Raw genomic sequence first — 25,787 nt, 5'->3', positions numbered from 1 at the left:
GTGAGATGCTCTGTATTTGGTTCAGCCTCTAAATATGTTGCAAAAGGATCTGGTCCATCAGCAGACTTTCTTGTGTTGTTTTATTTTTGTCCTGGATTTTGAAGGGAAAGTCCTGCCCATATCTCATGAGACTCAGAGAAGTTATCAAGTATTCTCAGCTCCAGATATAAAGCTTAACATCCTATATACATTGAAACTTGGCCTGGTTATTAAGAATATTCATTTCTTAATAAATAAAATTGTAAAGCTCATAGAAGGAAACGCTAAAAAATCTTATTGACATTGGTCTTGGCAATAATTTCTTGTATAATATACCAAAAGACAGGCAACTACAACTAAAATAAACAAGTGGGACTTCATCAAAGTAAAGAATTTCTGCATAGTAAAGGAAATATAAAATATATTGAAAAGGCAATATACAGAATGAGAGAAAAATACTGCAAACCATATATCTGATAAGGGGTTAATGACAAAAATACATAAAGGACTCATAGAATACAATAGTACAAAAGCAAATAATCCAATTAAAAATGAGCAAATAACCTAAATAGACATTTTTTCCAAAGACCTACAAATAACCAATAGGGACATGAAAATATGCTTAACATCACTAATTATCAGGTAAATGTAAACCAAAACTCATTCCCATTAGGATGGCTATTATCAAAAAGAGCAGGGATAACCAATGTTGGTGAGGCTTAGAAGAAAAGTGAGTATTTACACATTGTTTGTGGGAATGTAGATTGATACAGCTTTATGGAAAACAGTATGGTGTTTTCTGAAATAATTGGAAAATAAAACTACCTTATCATTCAGCAACTCCACTCCTGATTGTATGTACAAAGAAATAAAATCAGGATCTTAAGAGACATATGGACTTCCATGTTTGTTACAGTATTATTAGCAATAGCTAAGATATGAAAACAACCAAACAATATACATATCCTTCAACACTTGAATGTATATATATATATAGCACCTTAGGGATGCCAAGTAGAGTTTTGGTCTCCAGGGAGGAGCTGAGAGAGGGAAATAGGGAGGTTCATCTCAAAGGGTGTAAATTTTCAGTTATAGGATATATAAATTCTGAGAATATAACATACAGCATGGTGTCTATAGTTAATAATATGGTATTGGGTACTGTGTACTTGAAAATTATTGAGAGTATATCTTAAGCATTCTCACCACAAAAACAATTAATAATTTGAGATAATGTGTACATAATTATTAATGACTATAATTAATATAATAATAATTAAGGTAATTATTATTAATTATCTTCATCTTAGTAATTATTCCACTTTCATATATATAGCAAATTATCACATAGTACACTTTAAATATAGACACTTATATTTTTCAATTATTCCTCAATAAAGTTGGAATTAATTAATTAATTAATTAATATTTCTTGGCCCCCAAACTCATCTTATTACCTTTGCCTTATAGTTTGAGTAAATATGACTTTGTTATTTCAAAGGAAAGACTAAATCTCTAATATAGAGTTGGAATATTATACTTCCTCTCTAGTTTTTACAAATGAGAATGTATCCACAACATTCAAGAGAAAGATATATGCTTGTATTTTTGTGTTAAAATAGATTTATTCTCTCAGGGTCAAAATTTTATGTTATATTATTTATCTCTTACTCTTTCATAATACTGAATTTAAAACCTGATTTTGCACCTTACTACCTTCATTAAGTTACTTAACTAGTCAATCCTTCAATTTTCTCATTTGCAGAATAGAAATATTAATAATGTAAGTTATATAATGTAGAGTTATTTTGAGGATTGAATGACTTAATATGTGCCACTTTACCTGTGTAAGCATACTGCACCAAGGAATTAAGTGCATTAGGATCAACTCCTTCCATCCTGACCTCTTCTTGTTTGGCTTCAAATACATCATTAGTAAACATTGCAGCAAAATAATCGGACACTGCACTGAGAACCAACCTGGAAATGGGAATGATTCATAGGAACTGAAATGAGACCAGTATATCATTGAAAAGCTTGAAATGCAGTCAGTAAGTTTTTAACACTGCTGAGTTTGTTATCTGCATGAATCTTTCACAGTTCAGTAAAGTATAGTGAAATTAGAATGGTAAATTAGGTAAATTTATTTTCTTTTGAGGATTTGTGATGTTTTACATGTATTTCTTTAAAGTTTGGCTCTTTTAAATATTACACAGGGAAATGGATCATATATGCTAATGCTTTTTCAATATAGGAAGATAAAAAGATACTTTCCTCAGCATTCTAATTTGTTTTCAATGGACAAATTCATTCTCATTCAAGTGCTTTACTAACAAAATATTCTGTCTGCATAAGGATACTTACCTATGGGCTGGAATTCGGAGGTGTCCCATAATAAGTAGTACATCACACAGTTGTTTCTCTTTCAGATAGTTCTCCATTTTGTGAAGAGTTTGTTCTGCATGATTTACAGCATGAAACTGCTCCTCAGATCTATCAACATTCATTTCTTCAAGATATTATGTATCTAATCTAAAAGGGGTGTAAGAGTGAAAGTATGGTTTATTCTCTTAGTGAGTATGCAAATGTACAATGCAAATTTTGGCACATCAACTTCTAAGAGAAATATGCTGGATTAGATAAAATTTAAATATGCCTTCCAATCTTAAATATTTCACTATAATTACTGTCTGACCTCCCATTAAAGTGAAGTGTCATGATTCATATTTTTACCTGTAATGGAACCATAAATTTGTATAGTTCCATTGCAGGGCTAGTGGTAATTTTTATACGCACAAACATAAACTTCAAAATGCTAGCCTTTTTCTTTGATTTTTATTGGTATCACAATTATGTTATTAGGCACAAAATCAAAGACATGATTCAAAATATTTTCCAAATTCCATTATGAACTGAAACTTCTCCATAGAATACTCATTACACAACAGAAATATTTCTTGAAGAATCTTAAACTTGAGATTTCTCTACAATATGTCAGCCACATCAAGAGAATATACAATTTCCATCTTATATATACTTTTTCAGGATTTATTGAGATATAATTAATATACAACATTGTGTGTGTTTAAGATGTACAATGTAATGAATTTATGTATGTATTGTGAAGTTATTACTACAATAAGGTTAATTAACACACCCATCACCTCACATAGTTACCATTTTTCATGTGTGTGGTTAAAATATTTAAGACCTATGATCTTAGGAGACTTTCAAGTTAGGATGGTGGAGCAGCATGGAGATCCTCAGCTTGTCTTGCCCCTGACACAGCTAGATCAGCATCAAGACATTTTGCACACCTAGGAAATTGATCTTAGGTTAACACAACAATCTGCATAATTTGAGCCACAGAACTCAGGAGGTACATGGCACAAAGCTGTGAACTGTGGGAGAAAAGCTGTGGAGGGTAGGAAGCTGTTTTTGCATAGAGAGGATGGAGAAAGGGGGAGAGTGCAGCATATGTCAGGAGAGTGCAGGAAAAACACTAGTCCAAAAGTAGTTGGATAAAAAGAGAAAGAGTGAAAATACTTGCCCAAATGTAGTTGGACAGAAAGAAAGAATGAAAACACTCACAGGGGACTGAACAAGAAATTTGTTCCCCAAAACCACTGATGGCAAGAAAGGAGAGAGTTTCAATACCACCAGGATTCTATAAAAGGGGAGTTCAGAGTCTAAAGTTCCAGAGCTCAGTGCTTGTGGTGCTCTGGTGAGGAAGCAGGGTGAATCCCCAGGAGCAGGGAGTGGGGTCTGGTGGGTCTCTATGCCACATGGGGAGAAGCAGTTCCCCTGCTTGGAGAACATTTGGTAAAGACCATATGGCCTCCCCAAAGGCATAGGTCCCAGGAGACTCTGGAGAGCAGCCAAATTTTCTGGTATTGGGACAAAGATGCCAGAGTGCAGTGAAACTTAGTGTCGGCTGTGTTTTGTGATTTGCCATGATCTCTGAATGTCTGCTGTTGCATGATTATACAAACATTTTCTGGGGTGAACTGGCACTTGTCCATTGCTCAGGGAAACCCTCCCCCAGAAAGTTGACATGGGTACAAGCCACAGGGGTCTCTGAAGTTTGGGGTTTCAAAACGCGAAACCATCTGAGATAAAACTCTAGAAGGAGGTGCCCCTTGGTAGGCTGATGGAATGGACAAGGACAGGGTATAGGCAGGGAGTGGATGGAGGTCTGAGACAAAGGAGGGGTGCTTGATCACAGGTAGGTGAGAGAGTGAATTTCTTCTGGCAGAGACGAGGGAGCTGGATTTCCATAGTCTCCTGCAAACAAGCATGCTCATGCATGCACATATACTCTACGCTGATCCACCACAGTAAGCTAAGCAGTGCCACCTAGTGGGGAACAGAGCCATAACATGGAGGCCTGCCCAATTGCACCCTCCAAGCATAACCCCTAGAAAACCAGCAGAAAACCTTCCACCTGCTTAGTATACGGACTTTAGAGTGATTCATAATATAACTTCTAGGGGAACCTGGATGTAAACTCATTTGGGTTTCATTTTGTTTGCTGGTTCATTTATAACTTCATTTTGTTTGATTCTGTTTTTGTTCAAATATTTTTTTTCCTTTTGTTTTCTTGGATATAAAAAAATGTATTTTTATTTTCTTTTTTTAATTTTTAAATTAGTTTTTATTTTAATTTTTAATTTTTAAAATTTTTATTCTATTTCATTTTATTTATTTTGTTTTATTCCATTTATTATATACATTTTTAATTTTTAAATTTATTAACTTTTTTCTTTACTTGCTTTTCTTTCCCTTTTTTCTCTGTTCTATCAATCTTCTTTCAACAGGCAGACCAAAACACACCTAAGATATAGCTTCCTTTATTATATTTCTTTGTTTTTACGTTTTTAATTTTCATTTTATTTTTCTTCCTCCAAAATGACAAAATGAAGGAATTCACCCCAGAAGAAAGAACAGGAGAAATGACAGCCAGGGTCTTAAAACATATATATAAGCAAAATGTCTGAATTAGAATTTACAATCACGACAATAAGTGTACTAGCTAGGGGTTGAAAAACAATAGAATCCAATTCTGCAGACATAAAAGAAGTAAAAGCTAGTTAGGATGAAATTGAAAATACTGTAACCAAGATGCAATCAAATAGATGCCACGACAGCAAGGATAGATGAAGAAGAACAGTGAATCAGCAATATAGAACACAAAATTGGGAAAAATAATGAAGCAGATAAAAGAGGGAAACAAAGGCAACAGAGCACAATACAATACTTAGAGAACTCAGTGACTTATTAAAAAGGAATAACAACTGAATCATAGGAGTCCCAGAATATGAAGAGAGAGAAGAAAGGGGCAGAAGCATTATGGGAGCAAATTATAGTAGAAAATTTCCTAATCTGGGGAAGGACAGAGACATTAAAATCTAAGAAGCACAAAGAACTCACATTAGATTCCACAAAAACTGACCATCAACAAAGCATATTATAGCCAAATTCACAAAATACACAGACAAGGAAATAATTATGAAAGCAGCAAGGGAAAAAATCCTTAACCTATAAAGGAAGACAGATCAGATTCACAGAAAACTTACTTATCCACAGAAACTCAACAGGCCAGAAAGGAGTGGCAGGATATATTCAAGGTACTGAATCAAAAAAACAAACAAACAAACAAACAAAAAAAAAACAAAAAAAAAAAACCAGAGACAATAATTATTTATCCAGCAAGGCTACCATTCAATATAGGAGAGACAAAAGTTTCCCAGACAAACATACTCTAAAGGAATTTGCGACCACTAAACCAGCCCAGCAATACATTTTAAGGGGGACTCTTTGAGTGGACAAAAGAAAAAAACAAAACAAAACAGAACAAAAGCAACAAAGACTATAAAGGACCAGAGAACATCACTCTACAGACAACATGATGGCACTAAATTCATATCTTTCAGTACTCTCTCTAAATGTCAATGGACTAAGAACTTCAATCTAAAGACATAAGGTGTCAGAATGGATAAGAAAACTAGACTCATGTATATGCTGTTTACAAGAGACTCATTTTAGATGTAAAGACACCTACAGATTGAAAGTAAGGGGGTGGAAAATATTTGTTATGGTAATGGTCATCAAGAGAAAGTGGAGTAGCCATACTTATATCAGACAAACTAGATTTTAAAATAAAGACTGTAACAAGAAATGAAGAAAGGCATTATATCATAATTAAGGGTTGTATCAACCAAAAAGATCTAACAATTGTTAATATTTATGTCCCCAACATGAAAAACCCAAAATTTAAATCAATTAATCACAAGCATAAAGAAAATATTTGATAATAATACCATAATAGTAGGGGACTTCAATACCCCAGTTATAGCAATAAGCAGATAATCTAAGCAGAAAATCAACAAGGAAACAATGGCTTTGAATGATCCAGTGGACCAGATGAACTTAACAGATATATTCAGAACATTTTATCCTAAAGGAGCAGAATACACATTCTTCTCCAGTGCACATGAAACATTCTTCATATTAAACCACATACTGGAAAACAAATCAGCCCTCAAAAAGTACAAAAAGATCAAGATCATACTGTGCATATTTTCAGACCACAAAGATGTGAAGCAAACCACAAGAAAAGCAATGGAAAAACCATGAATACTTGTAGATTAAAGACCAACCTACTGAAGAATGAATGGGTTAACCAAGAAATTAAAGAGGAAATGAAAAAATACTTAGAAGACAATGAAAATGAAAACATGACAGTCCAAAACCTCTGAGATGCAGCAAAGGAGGTCATAAGAGGGAAGTATATAGTAAGCCAGGCCTTCTTAAAGAAGGAATAAAGGTCTCAAATACACAACCTAATCTTATACTTAAAAGAGCTGGGAAAATAACAGCAAATAGTGCCCACACCTAGCAGAAAAAGGGAAATAATAAAGATTAGAGTAGAATTCAATGATACTGAAAAAAACAAAAATCAATTAAAAAAATAGTAGAACATATCAAAAAAACCAGAAGCTGGTTCTTCATAAGAATTACAAAAATTGACATACCCCTAGCCAGACTGATCAAAAGCAAAAAGGAAACGACCCAAATAAGTGAAATCACGAATGAAATAAGAAAGATCACAACTAACAATGCAGAAATACAAACAATAATAAGAGAATATTATGATCAATTATATGCCACACATTGGTCAATCTGGAAGAAATGAACAAATTCTTAGAAACATATAAGCTACCAAAACTGAAACAGGAAGAAATAGAAAATTTGAACAGACTCATAACCGGTAAAGAAATTGAATAATTAATAAAAACCTCCCACCAAACAAGAGTCCAGGGCCGGATGGCTTTTCAGGGGAATTTCACCAAACATTTAAAGAAAGATTTAACATGTATTCTTTTGAAGCTGTACCAAAAACAAAACAAAACAAAACAAAACAAAACAAAACAAAAAAATAAATAAAAACAAAACAAAACAAAAAACACCACTAGAGGAAAACTTCCAAAGTCATTCTATGAGACCAGCATAACCTTGATTCCAAAACCAGACAAACACCCCACTAAAAGGGAGAGCTACATACCAATTTCCCTGATGAACATGGATGCAAAAATTCTCAACAATATACTAGCAAACTGGATCCAACAATGCATTAGAAGAATTATTCACCATGATCAAGTAGGACTTATTCCTGGGATGCAGGACTGGTTCACTATCCACAAACCCATCAATGTGACACATCACATTAATAAAAGAAAGGATAAGAACCACCTTATCATCTCAGTAGATGCAGAAAAAGCACTGGAAAAAAAATATAGCATCTTTTCAGGAATAAAAGAAAAAAACTATCAGGAAATCAGGGATAGAAGGAGATCATAAAAGCCATGAATAATACATCCACCACTAATATCATCCTCAATGGGGAAAAACTGAGATCTTTCCCCCTAAGGTCAGGAACATGACAGGGATGTCCACTTTCACCACTGTTATTCAACATAGTGTTGGAAATCCTAGCCTCAGCAATCAGACAAAACAAAGAAATAAAAGCCCTCCAAATCGGCAAGAAGGAAGTCAAGCTTTCACTTTTTTCAGATGACATGATACTCTATACAGAAAACCCAAAAGATTCCACCAAAAACTGCTAGAACTGATCCATGAATTCAGCAAAGCGTCAGGATATAAAATCAATGCACAGAAATCGGTTGCATTTCTATACACCAATAATGAAGCAGCAGAAACAGAAATCAAGGAATGGATCCTATTTACAATTGCACCAAAAAACATAAGATACCTAGGAATAAAACTAACCAAAGAGGTGAAAAATCTACACACTGAGAACTAGAGAAAATTTCTAATAGAAATTGAAGAAGACATAAATAAATGGAAAACATTACATGCTCATGGATTGGAACAACAAACATTGTTACAATGTCGATACTACCCAAAGCAATCTACACATTCAATGCAATCCCTATCAAAACAACACCAGTATTCTTCACAGGCCTGCAGCACACAAACCAGAATTCGTATGGAATGAGAAAAGACCCTGAGTAGCCAAACCACTCCTGAAAAAGACAACCAAAGCTGGAGGCATCACAATCCCAGACTTCAAGATATATTACAAAGCTATAATCATCAAGACAGTATGTCACTGACATGAAATCAGACACATAGATGAATGTAACAGAATAGAGAACCCAGAATCAGACCCACACATTTATGGCCAACTAATCTTTGACAAAGGAGGAAAGAATATCCAATGGAAGAAAGAGTCTCTTCAGCAAATGGTCTTGGGAAAACTGGACAACAACATGCAGAAGAATGAACCTGGACCATTTTCTCACACAAAACAAAAAAATAAACTCAAAATAGATGAAAGATCTAAATGTAAGGGATGAAGCCATCAAAATACTAGAGCAGAAACCAGGCAACAACCTCTTTGACCTTGGCCTTAGCAACTTCTTACTCAGCATGTCTCTGGAGGCAAGGGAGACAAAAGAAGAAATGAAATATTGGGACCTCATCAAAATCAGCAAAACTAAAAGACAACTAACGGAATGGGAGAAGATATTTGCAAATGACATATCAGAATAAGGGTCAGCATCAAAATTATATAAATAACATATCAAAATCAACACCCCAAAAACAAATAATCCAGTGAAGAAATGGTCAAAAGACAGATACAGACACTTTTGCAAAGAAGACATCCAGATGGCCAACACGTACATGAAAAAATGGTCAACATCACTTATCATCATGGAAATACAAATCAAAACCACAATGAGATACAACCTCACACTTGTCAGAAAGGCTAACATTAACTCAGGCAACAACAATTGTTGGTGATGATGTGGAGAAGGAGCAACTTCTTTGCATTGCTGGTGGGAATACAAAATGGTACAGCCACTCTGGACAACAATTTGGAGTTTCCTCAATAATTAAAAATAGACCTATCCTACGACCCAGCAAATTCACTACTAGGTATTTATCCAAAGCATTCAAAAATGCTGATTCCAGGGGACACATGTACTCCAATGTTTATAACAGCACTATTGACAGGAGCCAAAGTATGTAAAAAGCCCAAATGTCCATTGACTGATAAATGGATAAAGAAGATACAAAATATAAACACAATGGAATATTATTTGATGATCAAAAAGAATGAAATGTTGCCATTTGCAACAATAGTGTATTATTCTTTTTTTTTTTAATTTTTTTTTCAACGTTTATTTATTTTTGGGACAGAGAGAGACAGAGCATGAACGGGGGAGGGGCAGAGAGAGAGGGAGACACAGAATCGGAAACAGGCTCCAGGCTCTGAGCCATCAGCCCAGAGCCCGACGCGGGGCTCGAACTCACGGACCGCGAGATCGTGACCTGGCTGAAGTCGGACGCTTAACCGACTGCGCCACCCAGGCGCCCCAATAGTGTATTATTCTAAGTGAAATAAGTCAGAGAGAGAAAATATATAATTTCACTCATATGTGGAATTTTACACACAAAACATGAACATAAGGGAAGGGAAGCAAAACTAATATAAAAACAGAGAGGGAGACAATGCTTAATAGACTATTTAATACTGAGAACAAACAGAGGGTTTCTGGAAGGTTGTTGTGTGGGGGGATGGGTTAAATGGGCAAGGAGCATTAAGGATGACACATGTTGGAATGAGCACTGGGTGTTATATGTACGTGATGAATCACTAAATTCTATACTTGAAATCATTATTACACTATATTTTAACTAACTTGGATTTAATTTTTTTTTAAAAAAAGAGAGACCAAAATCAATAAGGCCATGTCTACTGTGTAAGTAAGAGATCCAGTTCGGTAATACTATTTTTGTATGCCAAGCCTACATTGGAATATAAAGCAAGACAGATTTCCTGTGAGTTACAAATGGATTTTAAGGCAATTACAAAGGACAAATTCCAAAAATGCTTAACATAATGACAACATGGTGAGAAAAAAATGTATTGCTACTTCTAATAGGTAGTGTAAAAGAATTTTGTGTTTAAAAAACCACAAGTGATGTGTGGTTATTTTAACATTGCTTGTAGAATTTGAAGTGCTTGTATGTTAAATACCACTGCTTGCTGCTTTTACTAGCATCAAGTTAAAGGGCACATTAGAAATGACACAGTCCTATGTCCCTGGTTTCAGGGCAAAAGGAGCTCAGGTGACTATAGATTATGATGGTAAATATGGCTTTAATTACAAAACATGAGAGGATTCATGGAAGACTAGAAGAGAGCAGGAAAGATACGATGTTGAAAAAAATCAAACATTTTGGTGCTGAAGGGCTGTATTGAAAACACATAATCCATCCATAATACATCTCCTAAAATGGGCTAATTAATTAATGGCCTCACTACCCCAGGATTCACATTCTTTGGAAACGGCTTTTATTAAATTTCAATAAATTGTTAGTTCCAATGGTATTTTATTTCACAAATATGGATGAGTTCATATATATCTTTAGGTCACTTGGTCAGAATGCTTGAGAAAAAGAATATGGAATCATGTTCACATTCCATAGTCTTAGTTATTCTCGTTGTTGCTACTTCATTTGCCTGGTCTCCATATGCCATGGCCTAAGAACAGGAGGAGAGAACAATGCCTACATTGGCAATTCCAATGCCAAAACTCTGGGCATCTGCAGCCAGCTCCAGCTAGCTTCAGGGACATCACTTGATAGCCTGGAATCTGATGCTTTTCCCCAGAATGACTGATGGGGAGTGATGGACAGTGAAACATTTTGTCATGAGAAAGTGTTGAACAGCCATTTCAGGATTAAAGTCAGCTACAATGATCTAACGTCCTTTTTCTGATTAGTTTGCTGGACTCCTGACATTTCTCTTTGCTTAGAATGGTCTGATCACTTCACACTAAAACAGAAAGGGGCAAGTAAAATGAAAGTTGGGTATTAATGGATGAGTAAGAAGTCACTGAGGTGGGAGGGGGGAAGATTTCAGGGAGCTGGAAAAGTTATGTAACTTTCATATAAAAGATTTATTTGTTATGCTTGGAAATTAAAATTTTGTCATATTTAAAAATATCTATGGTCTTAGCAACTTTCAAGTATACAATACAGTATTGTTAACTATAGTCATAGTCACAGGCTGTACATTAGATTCCCAGAGCTCATTCACCTTTAACTGGAAGTTTGTACCCTTTGACTACTTAGGCAAATATGATGACTGTTGAATTTACAATGATGAAAGTGGTCTACATGTCTTTTCAGCATCACACAATGGTGGAGTTTAAATACTAACACAAGCATATAGAGGCTTACAATCAGTAGAAGCATAAATATTTAATGGTCAGATGAATACACTTAAATACTTTTCTTATTACCTTTCTTGCTTTCAGGGATCACTTTCTAACCACCATTAGTTTTAGGCTCCCCCACCCCCAACTCATCCTGTGTTTCTCTGAACACAATTGGTCCAGGGTGACATTATTCTCCTTGTTTAATTTAAATAAACGGTTCATCTCTGAATCTTCTTAACCTTTAAAGACTCTTTGGGACATTCAGTGACATTATTATATAGATAATTAATGTAGCATGGTATGAATAGCCTTAAAACTTGCCTGATACAAAATGTGTCTGTTTGTTTTGGAAAGGAACAATAATTTTTCACCATAGACTAGAAAGAATTCAGGTTTCACTTAACTCAGTCATCCTAATATTTTCTCTGCTCAAGTAATGGTTTGATTTACATTGAGTCAATCACATATTCAATGCCATATTATCTTAGCTTTCCTCATGTATACCCCATAATTTATTGAAGAGGGGTATATTCTAAAGGAGGAATATAATTTGGGAAGTTCTGGCCATGAAATAATTTTATTCTGTGAATTTTCTTCAGCCTAATTTGGTTAAGGGCATAAAGCATCTTTAATTACTAACTAATTTGGGATGTGTATACTTTGGGACATCAATTTTTGAGATATCTGCAATATTGTTTATAATTAAAATGTAGATTTTTAGAATCTAAAAATCCTATCAATATGAACCACACACAATTTTGTTAGATTTCAAAAGACAGAGGCAACTGTATCTTGTGTCTCATCAGGAAACAAGAAATTAGTACTCAAAAAATATAGGTAGATCAAACTAAGGCATTAAAAATATAACACAAATATTAATCTGAATATATAAAACCATTATAATCTATTCTTGGTCATTATCTAAGCAGAATATAATAAAATAAGTCAAACAAATGACCTAACAGCAACAATTAAACTATTGAAACAAAACCCAATTTTAATAAGTTCCCAGAGCTCATGAATTACAATTCTGTTTCCTCCATTTTAGATACTGTAATGTCAGGTCAGATGTTACAATGGAAGCTGATGTATTAGAGAATGTTCTTCCATTTTCTTTATTGTATGGTATCTACAGATGGAGACAGGGAAGACAACATGCTGAAATGAAAAAAAAAAGCATAAAAATGCCTGGGTTTAGTTCCTGCCCTTGTAAATATAAACTAAGTGATCTTGGGCAAGTCACTTTATTTTTCTAAGCTTTAATTTTCTCCTACAAAATTGGAATGAAAATAATACTAATACCAATATTACCAATAATGATGCTTATGTCACATAGCTTTTCAAATGACTACATGAGAAAATTGTACTTGAAATAATCAGTATAAATGTTAAGTCTTGAGTTCATCCTAACTATCAAGATATAGTTATTTCCATGAATATCTTTAAAGTTTTTTTGTCTGAAACTATCATTTAATTAATAAGCTTCAGTTTTTAGAGCAGTTATAAGACTATAAAAAATTTCAGAAGTACAGATAATTCTTTACTTTTGGTTGTCACAACTAAGGAAGAGTGCTACTGGCATCAAATGGATAGAGACCAGAGATACTAGTAAACATCCTACAATGCACAGGACTGTCCTCTACAACTGCTCAGCCCAAAATGTCAAAGGTTCCAAGGTAGAAAATCTCTGGTCTACCTCTTAATTCTTTAATTAGCTTTTTAAGCCTTTGAAAGAAGATACTATGGTTAAAAATTTTTATAAGGATGCACATAATACAATTTTTTTGCACACAATGAACATGCAATCCCTGATTTAGTATTCAAGCCAAATTTCAGTGACTAAATATTATTACACATTAACTTTTTTTTTTACTATGGCAAAATGATTAAATTTATTGAGTTTTGAGAATGAGGAGGGGAACTGAGTCCATTGCTGCAAATAACCATTATTGTAAATGAAATTTTACCATACCAAAAAACTATTTTGTAAGTGTATTTATTTATTTTGAGTGAGAGAGAGAGAGAGAGAGAGAGAGAGAGAAAGAGAGAGACATGAAGAGGAGAGAAAGAATCCCAAGCAGGCCCCTCACTGTCAGTGCAAAGCCTGATGTGGGACTTGAATTAATGAAGCATGAGATCATGACCTGAGATGAAGTCAAGAGTCAGATTTTCTTTTTAATATTGGTTTGTTTTTGAGAGAGAGATGGAGCGCGAGCAGGGGAGGGGCAGAGAGAGAGGGAGACACAGAAACTAAAACAGGCTCCAAGTCCCGAGCTGTCAGCACAGAGCCTGACTCCGGGCTCAAGCTCATAAACTGTGAGATCATGACATGAGCTGAAGTTGGACACTTAACCAACTGAGCCACCCAGACACCACAAGAATCAGATGCTTAACTGACTGAGCCACCATGTGCCCCACAAAAAAACTATTTTTAAATGGAATATTTTAGAACAGTTTTAGATTTACAGAACAATTGAGATGATAACAGAAATTTACATACCCATACACAATTCCCCCTATTATTAATATCTTACATTAATAAGAAATGTTTTAATAATTAATAAACCAATCCTGATGCATTATTATTGACCAAAATTCATACTTACTTCATATTTCTTCACATTTTACTTAGTGTCCTTTTACTATTCCAAAGTCTCATCCAGAGATCACAGTCAGCTATGTCCTTAGGCTCCCCTTGGTTGTGATAATATCTCAGACTTTCCTTATTTTTGATGATGTTGAAAATGTTGAGGTATACTGGACCGGTATTTTATATAATGCCCTGCAAGTAGAATTTGTTTGCTTTTTTTCTCATAATGAGTCAAGGGTTATAAATTTTTTGGGGGGGAAGACTAAAGAGGAAAAATGTCATACTCATCACATTATAGATAGGGTGCTTTCTGTCAACATGGCTGAACCACTGTTGATGTGAAAATTGATCACCTGGCTGAGATGGTGTTTGTCAAGGTTCTTTACTGTAAAGATCCTCTTTTTTTGCCTCTTTCCATCCTGTTATCTTTGGAAGGTAGTCAACACATACAGACAACACTTAAGGAGTGAGACATTATAGTCTACCTCTTTGGAAGGTAGTTACATAAATTATTTTAAAATCTTATGCATGACATGTATACCTTTTCCTGTCTTCTCTAGCCTGACATGGACTGCCTGATTCCACTAGTTGTTGGAAAACAAAACAAAACAAAAACTTAGTGTCTGCTGTTCTGTCTGTGCTGACAAGTTTTAGTACTGGGAATCCTATTTCTCTGCCTTCTGCTAGTACCTCACCTCTTCTGCCTTCCCTTCCCCTTCCTCTGTTTCTGCACCACCTTAGGTGCAGACTACATAACTGGCTCCTTAGTGACTCAGACACCATCAGCTCCTTCTCCCATCCTCCATGTCAAGGAACAAAGAGCACTCCCTTGGACCACCCACTTCCGATTCCTCCACAAGTGTTCCAGGTAAAAATTGACAATGGGGAAAAAATTGTCTTAAGTGGACCCAAATAAAACATATTCAGTATTTAAACTAATTTAAGTTTGTTGGTTTAATGAAGATACACACGTCTTTAGAGTTATCAGCATTTAATATGGAATTTATTCTATCTAGGGTTGCTGAAGGTCAAGTAAGCCATGTTATCTCTGTTCAAATTTGTAAGCAAAAAGATAACTTAAAATGATGGTTAATTTTGTCTGTCTCATAGTTTTCATGGGTAATTTTTAAGATAGCTTTCAAAGTCTTTGGTAACCTAAAACATTAAAGTTTCACTTGCATAATAAATGGGATTGAATTCATTGGGCTTTCATGTCTTTTAAAAATAGAATGGAATGCTAAAGCATTGATTACTGATTTCTTATTGCAGAGAAACTAAGGCTATTTGGATCTGTTGGTAAACATGCTTTGTGCATAAGTGGTTCATAAATTTGTCATCTAAAAATATCTGGTGTAACAGTTCACAATTGGTTACCACTTAGTTTTCACTGGAGACTATGGTTTCTAAGAGTAGAAAATCTGCTAAGTGTAGTTAAGACTAATGGGATATCATCCTGATTTCACATATCCTGTGGTGTCTTATAATTGCTTTCAGTGGATTTTTACCAAATCTATGGAATTTCAAAGTGCTATGGCAGATTTTTCAGCAAAATTATCTACTCTAAGAAAAATTATTACAACAATTACTTCTTTTAAATATAACTTTAACCAAAAGGATATCTCCACAGACAATTTTACAAGCAATCACTGTTTTTATAGATGGCTCAGGAAAAACTACTGAATCTGCCATTACTTAGTTTCAACAACAATGGCATAATCTCCAAAGGACAAATGCCTACTCGAAGAACATAATTAAAGGCAGTCATTATGCATTTACAGCAGTTTCCTAGCAAATCTATTAACATTGTAGCTGATTCTCAATATGTAGTTTATGTGATACAGAATATAGAACAGGCCACGATTAAGCAATTAAGGCAATCCTCCTTGCTGTTGTTATTTTTAACTTTACAAGCCTTACTAGAAAAACGAAAACACTTTCATCTTATCACTCAAGATCACATACAGGCTTACTTGGTCCATTAACAGAAGGAAATGAGATTGCAGACCAATTTGGTGGCTACAATATGGCTTTTATTTTTTTTTCAAAATATGAAATTTATTGTCAAATTGGTTTCCATACAACACCCAGTGCTCATCCCAAAATGTGCCCTGCTCAATACCCATCACCCACCCTCACCTCCCTCCCACCCCCCATCAACCCTCAGTTTGTTCTCAGTTTTAAAGTCTCTTATGCATTGGCTCTCTCCCACTCTAACCTCTTTTTTTTTCCTTTCCCTCCCCCATGGGTTTCTGTTAAGTTTCTCAGGATCCACATAAGAGTGAAAACATATGGTATCTGTATTTCTCTGTATGGCTTATTTCACTTAGAATCACACTCTCCAGTTCCATCCACGTTGCTACAAAGGGCCATATTTCATTCTTTCTCATTGCCATGTAGTACTCCATTGTGTATATAAACCACAATTTCTTTATCCATTCATCAGTTGATGGACATTTAGGCTCTTTCCACAATTTGGCTATTATTGAGAGTGCTACTATAAACATTGGGGTACAAGTGCCCCTAGGCATCACCACTACTGTATCCCTTTGGTAAATTCCTAGCAGTGCTATTGCTGGGTCATAGGGTAGGTCTATTTTTAATTTTCTGAGGAACCTCCACACTGCTTTCCAGAGCGGCTGCACCAATTTGCATTCCCACCAACAGTGCAAGAGGGTTCCCGTTTCTCCACCTCCTCTCCAGCATCTATAGTCTCCTGATTTGTTCATTTTGGCCACTCTGACTGGCGTGAGGTGATATCTGAGTGTGGTTTTGATTTGTATTTCCCTGATAAGGAGCGACGTTGAACATCTTTTCATGTACCTGTTGGCCATCCGGATGTCTTCTTTAGAGAAGTGTCTTTTCATGTTTTCTGCCCATTTCTTCACTGGGTTATTTGTTTTTCGGGTGTGGAGTTTGGTGAGCTCTTTATAGATTTTGGATACTAGCCCTTTGTCCTATATGTCATTGCAAATATCTTTTCCCATTCCGTTGGTTGCCTTTTAGTTTTGTTGGTTGTTTCCTTTGCTGTGCAGAAGCTTTTTATCTTCATAAAGTCCCAGTAGTTCATTTTTGCTTTTAATTCCCTTGCCTTTGAGGATGTGTCGAGTAAGAGATTGATACGGCTGAGGTCAGAGAGGTCTTTTCCTGCTTTCTCCTCTAGGGTTGTGATGGTTTCCTGTCTCACATTCAGGTCCTTTATCCATTTTGAGTTTATTTTTGTGAATGATGTGAGAAAGTGGTCTAGTTTCAACCTTCTGCATGTTGCTGTCCAGTTCTCCCAGCACCATTTATTAAAGAGACTCTTTTTTCCATTGGATGTTCTTTCCTGCTTTGTCAAAGATTACTTGGCCAATTGTTTGTGGGTCTAGTTCTGGGGCTTCTATTCTATTCCAGTGGTCTATGTGCCTGTTTTTGTGCCAATACCATGCTGTCTTGATGATTACAGCTTGGTAGTAGAGGCTAAAGTCTGGGATTGTGATGCCTCCTGCTTTGGTCTTCTTCAAAATTACTTTGGCTATTCGGGGCCTTTTGTGGTTCCATGTAATTTTAGGATTGCTTGTTCCAGTTTCGAGAAGAATGCTGGTGAAATTTTGATTGGGATTGCATTGAATGTGTAGATAGCTTTGGGTAGTATTGACATTTTGACAATATTTATTCTTCCAATCGATGAGCAGGGAATGTTTTTCCATTTCTTTATATCTCCTTCAATTTCCTTCATAAGTTTTCTACAGTTTTCAGCATACAGATCTTTTACATCTTTGGTTAGATTTATCCCTAGGTATTTTATGCTTCTTGGTGACATTGTGAATGGGATCAGTTTCTTTATTTATCTTTCTGTTGCTTCATTGTTAGTGTATAAGAATGCAACTGATTTCTGTACATTGATTTTGAATCCTGCAACTTTGGTAAATTCATGTATCAGTTCTTGGAGACTTCTGGTGGAGTCTATCGGATTTTCCGTGTATAATATCATGTCATCTGCAAAAAGTGAAAGCTTGACTTCATCTTTGCCAATTTTGATGCCTTTGATTTCCTTTTGTTGTCTGATTGCTGATGCTAGAACTTCCAACACTATGTGAAACAACAGCGGTGAGAGTGGACATCCCTGTCGTATTCCTGATCTCAGGGAAAAAGCTCTCAGTTTTTCCCCGTTGAGGATGATGTTAGCTGTGGGCTTTTCATAAATGGCTTTTATGATCTTTAAGTATGTTCCTTCTATCCCGACTTTGTCGAGGGTTTTTATTAAGAAGGGATGCTGAATTTTGTCAAATGCCTTTACTACATTGATTGACAGGATCATATCATTCTTAACGTTTCTTTGATTACTGTGATGTATCACGTTGATTGATTTACTGATGTTGAACCAGCCCTGCATCCCAGGAATGAATCCCACTTGATCATGGTGAATCATTCTTTTTATATGCTGTTGAATTCGATTGGCTAGTATCTTATTGATAATTTTTGCATCCATATTCATCAGGGATATTGCCCTGTAGTTCTCTATTTATATGGGTCTCTGTCTGGTTTAGGAATCCAAGTAATTATGGCTTCATAGAATGAGTCTGGAAGTTTTCCTTCCCTTTCTATTTCTTGGAATAGCTTGAGAAGGATAGGTACTATCTCTGCTTTAAAAGTCTGGTGGAACTCCCCTGGGAAGCCATATGGTCCTGGACTCTTATTTGTTGGGAGATTTTTGATGACTGATTCAATGTCTTCGCTGGTTATGGGTCTGTTCAAGCTTTCTCTTTCCTCCTGATTGAGTTTTGTAAACGTGTGGGTGTTTAGGAATTTGTCCATTTCTTCCAGGTTGTCCAATTTGTTGGCATATAATTTTTCATAGTATTCCCTGATAATTGTTTGTATCTCTGGGGGATTGGTTGTAATAATTCCATTTTCATTCATGATTTTATCTACTTGGGTCATCTCCCTTTTCTTTTTGTGAAACCTGGCTAAAGGTTTATCCATTTTGTTTATTTTTTCAGAAAACCAACTCTTGGTTTCGTTGATCTGCTCTACCATTTTTTTAGATTCTATCTTGTTTATTTCTGCTCTGATCTTTATTTCTCTTCTTTTGCTGGGTTTAGTCTGCCTTTGCTGTTCTGCTTCTAGTTCCTTTAGGTGTGCTCTTAGATTTTGTATTTGGGATTTTTCTTGTTCCTTGAGATAGGCCTGTATTGCAATATATTTTCCTCTCAGGACTGCCTTTGCTGCATCCCAAAGCTTTTGGATTGTTGTATTTTCATTTTTGTTTGTTTCCATAAATTTTTTAATTTCTTCTCTAATTGCCTGGTTGACCCATTCATTCTTCAGTAGGGTGTACTTTAACCTCCATGCTTTTGGAGGTTTTCCAGACTTTTTCCTGTGGTTGATTTCAAGCTTCATAGCATTGTGGTCTGAAAGTATGCATGGTATGATTTCAATTCTTGTATACTTATGAAGGGCTGTTTTGTGACCCAGTATGTGATCTATCTTGGAGAATGTTCCATGTGCACTCGAGAAGAAAGTATATTCTATATGCTTTGGGATGCAGAGTTCTAAATATATCTGTCAAGTCCATCTGATCCAATGTCTCATTCAGGGCCCTTGTTTCTTTACTGACGGTGTGTCTAGATGATCTATCCATTGTTGTAAGTGGAGTGTTAAAGTCTCCTGCAATTACCACATTCTTATCAATAAGGTTGCTTATGTTTGTGAGTAATTGTTTTATATATCTGGGGGCTCCTGTATTCGGCACATAGACATTTATAATTGTTAGCTCTTCCTGATGGATAGACCCTGTGATTATTATATAATGCCCTTCTTCATCTCTTGTTACAGCCTTTAATTTCAAGTCTAGTTTGTCTGATATAAGTATGGCTACTCCAGCTTTCTTTTGCCTTCCAGTGGCATGATAAATAGTTCTCCATCCCCTCACTCTCAATCTAAAGGTGTCCTCAGGTCTAAAATGAGTCTCTTGTAGACAGCAAATAGATGGCTCTTGTTTTTTTATCCATTTTGATACCCTATGTCTTTTGGTTGGCGCATTTAGTCCATTTATATTCAGTGTTGTTATAGAAAGATATGGGTTTAGAATCATTGTGATGTCTGTAGGTTTCATGCTTGTAGTGATGTCTCTGGTACTTTGTCTCACAGGATCCCTCTTATGATCTCTTGTAGGGCTGGTTTAGTGGTGACAAATTCCTTCAGTTTTTGTTTGTTTGGGAAGACCTTTATCTCTCCTTCTATTCTAAATGACAGACTTGCTGGATAAAGGATTCTTGGCTGCATATTTTTTTCTGTTCATCACATTGAAGATCTCTTGCCATTTATTTCTGTCCTGCCAAATTTCAGTAGAGATCCGCCTCGAGTCTTATCGGTCTCCTTTTATATGTTAGAGCACTTTTATCCCTAGCTGGTTTAAGAATTTTCTCTTTATCCTTGTATTTTGCCAGTTTCACTATGATATGTTGTGCAGAAGATCGATTCAAGTTAAGTCTGAAGGAAGTTCTCTGTGCCTCTTGGATTTCAATGCCTTTTTCCTTCCCAAGTTCATGGAAGTTCTCAGCTATGATTTCTTCAAGTATACCTTCAGCACCTTTCCCTCTCTCGTTCTCCTCTGGAATCCCAATTATGCATATTTTATTTCTCTTTAGTGCATCACTTAGTTCTCTAATTTTCCCCTCATACTCCTGGATTTTTTTTTATCTCTCTTTTTCTCAGCTTCTTCTTTTTCCATAACTTTATCTTCTAGTTCACCTATTCTCTCCTCTGCCTCTTCAATCTGAGCCATGGTTGTCTCCATTTTATTTTGAAGATCATTAATAGCATTTTTCAGCTCCTCCTTGCTGTTACTTAGTCCCTGGATCTCTGTAGCAAGAGATTCTCTGCTGCTCTTTATACTGTTTTCAAGCCCAGCGATTAATTTTGTGAGTATTTTTCTAAATTCACTTTCTGTTATATTGTTTAAATCGTTTTTGATCAGTTCATTAGCTGTCGTTATTTCCAGTTTTTGAGGGTAATTCTTCATTTTCGTCATTTTAGATAGTCCCTGGAGTGGTGGGGACCTGCAGGGCACTTCCCCTGTGCTGTGGGGTATAACTGGAGTTGGTGGGCGGGGCCACAGTCAGACCTGATGTCTGCCCCCAGCCCACTGCTGGGGCCACAGTCAGACTGGTGTGTGCCTTCTCTTTCCCTCTCCTAGGGGCGGGATTCACTGTGGGGTGGCGTGGCCCGTCTGGGCTACTTGCACACTGCCAGGCTTGTGGTGCTGGGGATCTGGTGTATTAGCTGGGGTGGATCAGCAAGTTGCACAGGGGCAGGAAGGTCAGACTCAGCTTGCTTTTCCTTCAGAGATCCTCTTCAGGAGGTGCCCTGTGGCACCAGGAGGGAGTCAGACCCACCAGAGGGATGGATCCCAGAAGCACAGCTTTAGGTGTTTGCATGGTGCAAGCAAGTTCCCTGGCAGGAACTGGTTCCCTTTGGGATTTTGGCTGGGGGATGGGCGAAGGAGATGGCTTTGGCGAGCGCCTTTGTTCCCTGCCAAGCTGTGCTGTCTCATCCGGGACTCAACAACTCTCCCTCCCGTTGTCCTCCAGCCCTCCCATTCTCTGAGCAGAGCTGTTAACTTATAACCTTCCAGATGTTAAGTCCCCCTTACTGTCAGAGCACACTCCGTCTGGCCCCTCCACTTTTGCAAGGCAGACTTGGGGGCTCTGCTTTGCCAGCGGGCTGCCCCTCTGCCCCGGCTCCCTCCCTCCAGTCCGTGTAGTGCTTGCTGCCTCTCCACCCTTCCTACCCTCTTCAGTGGGCCTCTCGTCTACGCTTGCCTCCGGAGAATCTGTTCTTCTAGTCTTCTGGCGATTTTCTGGGTTATTTAGTAAGGTGTGGGTGGAATCTAAGTGATCCACAGGACGCGGTCACCTCAGTGTCCTCCTACGTCACCATCTTCCCCCAATATGGCTTTTAAAACTGGTCAATTGCATGGTATTTTTCATCAAACATATAAATCTCCTATTAAACAATTCCATCTTAGTTAATCAAGCTAAACACATTGTTGATACCTGACCTGATTATCAACAGCAATCAAGAGGATGAAAACGATGGGGAATAAACCCCAGAGGTGTAAATGCAAATCAGTTTTCACAAACTGTTATTACACACTATGCCCAATTTGTGATCACAAATATATCTACATATCTGTGGATACATTTTCAAGATTCAGAGAAAGTGCAAAAAATATCATTCACCATTTTTTACATGCATTCCACAAGCCAGTAAACCTCAACAAATTAAAACTGACAATGGGCCTGGATACCTTTCCTCCATGGTAAAGGAATTCTTCCAAAATTGGAATATACAACACATTACAGGCATACTATATAACACTACTGGACAAGTTATTATAGAATGTAAACACACCACTTTAAAACAAATGCTTCAAAGCAAAAGGAGGAACTTACATAATGCTTCCCCTTGGAACTAACTATATAATGTCTTATACACCCTAAATTTTTCAAATTGTGATTCCCATGTTCTTACCTCTATCAAATGGCATTTTACACCATCCCCCAGCTGGACTCTAGAAGGCAAGGTTTTACTCAATGATATATAAGGCGATTATTCATGGAAAGGGCTTTATGAACTGATAATATGAGGAAGGGGATATTCTTCTCCCATCAGGACCTCACTGGGAACCTGCCTTTCTGATTAAACCATACCATAAGTTGGAAGGATCAGCTCCTCAACCCTCTACCTCAGATGGCCAATTTGTCCTTATAAAGACAACAGGGGAGACCATGAGCACAAACGACCAAGGCAAATTGTGTCACCTGGGGTCAACTTAAGAAGTTCAACCAACATACCACCAAAGTCATGCTCCATGTCAGAGTGCCACCAACCCCCGAAAAATAAGATTTAACATATTTAGCTGTGGTTTTTCAAAACTCAGCTAAGGTAATGATTTGCTTAATCTTTTTCTTTATCCAGACTGCTACTGTTTTTTCATCACTGTATTGGGCTCATATCACAGACCCCCCTTTTTAAAGCCAGTTACATGGTGGGACACAGAACCACCACTAACCAGTAATGATTGTCTTTGGATTAAGGCAAATGGCTTCTGCCTAAAGGCCATATTACTGAAAGGAGAGATTAGTTAAAGCTGAATACTTCTGTTCCTTTTATGTCACCTTTTCCTCCTATTTGTGTAACAACTATGAACACTTCTGGATATTTAAAAATCACAGCACAGACATGTATTCACTACATACCTGAAACAAAGGACCTTAAGGCAGATTTGACATTCATTTCAGTAGCCTCCTTTGCTATATCCAACTCAACCATTGTTTCCTATCCACCCTCCATTGATCATTACCAAATAAAGAATATATGGTCCCTAGTAGCTCTTGAGTCATCTGACAGCCCTGCCAGACCGCCCTTTCCCATAAAGAGGAATTTTCTCAAAATCTTACTCTCATTAACTGGAGTCTTCAAGGACACTTAACTTCAGCAGACAAACCTACTGGGTTTTCAGAACTTAGCAACTCCATCCATTGGACTGATGGCAGGCTTTTAGGGCCAATAAGAATTGAAAACAAAGATTCATCTAGCCCATGGCATTACAACTTATGGTGTTTTAGCCTTCTCTTTTTGTTATGCAATCTCTCTCATGGGCATTATGCCAATAATAGTGGTACCTTTTATATTAGTCCCACACAAAATGTCCCAGACAGTGTCATGATCTGTGCACCTCATCCCTATGTTTTCATAATTTCCATCAAGCTGGCCAGTATAACATTTGACAGCTCACATTATGTTTTTGAAGTACTTCCTCAGGCTTGGTACACAGCCTATATCATCCATTATAATATTACTAAAACTTTGTCTCACATACGTTTAGCTTAAAAAGACAGTCTCAAATTTGGCTACCAGTAAACCGAACAAGGCAATGGGAAGTGTCCAACTGTCTCACTGATTTAGCCCAAGCCCTTTATAGGTGGAAGCCTAAAAGACTTTTGGATGGCTCATTGCCTTCCTTATCTCATTGGTTGTCATCTTAGCCACAGCCTCTGTTGCAGTGGTCCCCCTAACAGAGTCTATCCATACTGTTAAAGCAGTCAATCACGTAATGATTAATATCACCAAAGGAATGATTACTCAAATGTATATTGATAACAGTACCATGAAGAGACTGCAAGCTGCAGAAGCATCAATGGCACTACTAAAAGGAATGTAAATTTCAATTCAACCTATCTGAAGAAGCAAGAAAGGTCCCGAATACAGAACCTAACTTTACACCAAAAGGAGCTAGAAAATGAGAAACAAATAAAGACTAAAGCCAGTGAAGAAGGGAAATAATAAAGATTAGATCAAAAGTAAATGATGTAATAGCAAACGAATACACACACAAAAAATAACAGTACAACAGATCAATGAAACTAAATGCTTGTATTTTGAAAGAATAAACAAAATTGATAACCTCCTAGTCAAACCTTTCAAAAAGAAAAGAGAGAACCTAAATAGAGAAAATCATGAATGAAAGAGGAGCAATCACAACCAATACCACAGAAATACAAACAACTATAAGAGAATATTATGAAAAATTATATTCTAACAAACAGGGAAACCTGGAAGAAAAGGACAAATTCTTAGAAACTCAGTCACCACCAAAACTAAATCAGGAAAATATAGACATTTTAAATAGGCCTATAACCAGCAGATAAAATGATCAGTTATCAAAAATCTGCCAACAAACAAGAGTCCTTGGAGAGATGGCTTCCCTAGGAAATTCTACCAGAAATTTAAAGAAGAGATAATACCTATTCCCAAACTGTTCCAAAAAATAGAAATGGGAAGAAAGTTTCTAAAGTGATTGTATGTAGCCAGAATTACCTCAATTCCAAAACCAATGACTCCACAAAAAAGGAGAATTACAGACCAATATCCCTGAATGAACATGGATTCAGAAATTCTCAACAAGATATTAGCAAATCCATTTCAACAGTACATTAAAATAATTACCATGATCAAGTAGGACTTATTCTTGGACTACAGTGCTGGTTCAATATTCACAAATCAATGTAATACACTACATTAATAAAAGAGAGGACAAAGAACCATACGATCCTCTAAATAAATGCAGAAGAAGCATTTGACAAAATACAGCATCCTTTCTTGGTAAAAACACTCAAGAAATAGGGATATAAAGAATATACTTCAACATCATAAAGGGCATATATGAAAGACCCACAGCTAATATCATCCTCAGCAAGGAAAACTTGAGAGCTTTTCCCCTAATGTGAAGAACACAACAGGGATTTCCATTCTCTCCACTGTTGTTCAACATAGCACTGGAAGTCCTGGCCTCAGTCATCAGACCACAAAAAGAAATAGAAAGAATCCAAATAAGCAAGAACTCAAAGTTTCACTCTTCATGGATGCCATCATACTCTATATCAAAAACTCAAAAGACTCCAGGAAAAAATATTCCA

The 25,787-nt window shown here is 36.4% G+C and overlaps 1 protein-coding gene across 1 annotated transcript in view; it reads right to left on the bottom strand.

Annotated features, from left to right (window-relative positions):
- Positions 1–25,787, bottom strand: part of KLHL4 (kelch like family member 4) — a 172,749-nt gene that overhangs the window by 52,364 nt on the left and 94,598 nt on the right. Inside the window, 2 exon segments of the mRNA XM_047843874.1 lie at positions 1,823–1,959; positions 2,344–2,511. Of these exon segments, the coding sequence (XP_047699830.1) occupies positions 1,823–1,959; positions 2,344–2,511 (305 nt within the window).

Source organism: Prionailurus viverrinus, chromosome X (genome assembly GCF_022837055.1).
Source record: "Prionailurus viverrinus isolate Anna chromosome X, UM_Priviv_1.0, whole genome shotgun sequence".
Lineage (NCBI taxonomy): Eukaryota > Metazoa > Chordata > Mammalia > Carnivora > Felidae > Prionailurus > Prionailurus viverrinus.
This window is presented reverse-complemented; position numbering and strand designations above follow the sequence as displayed.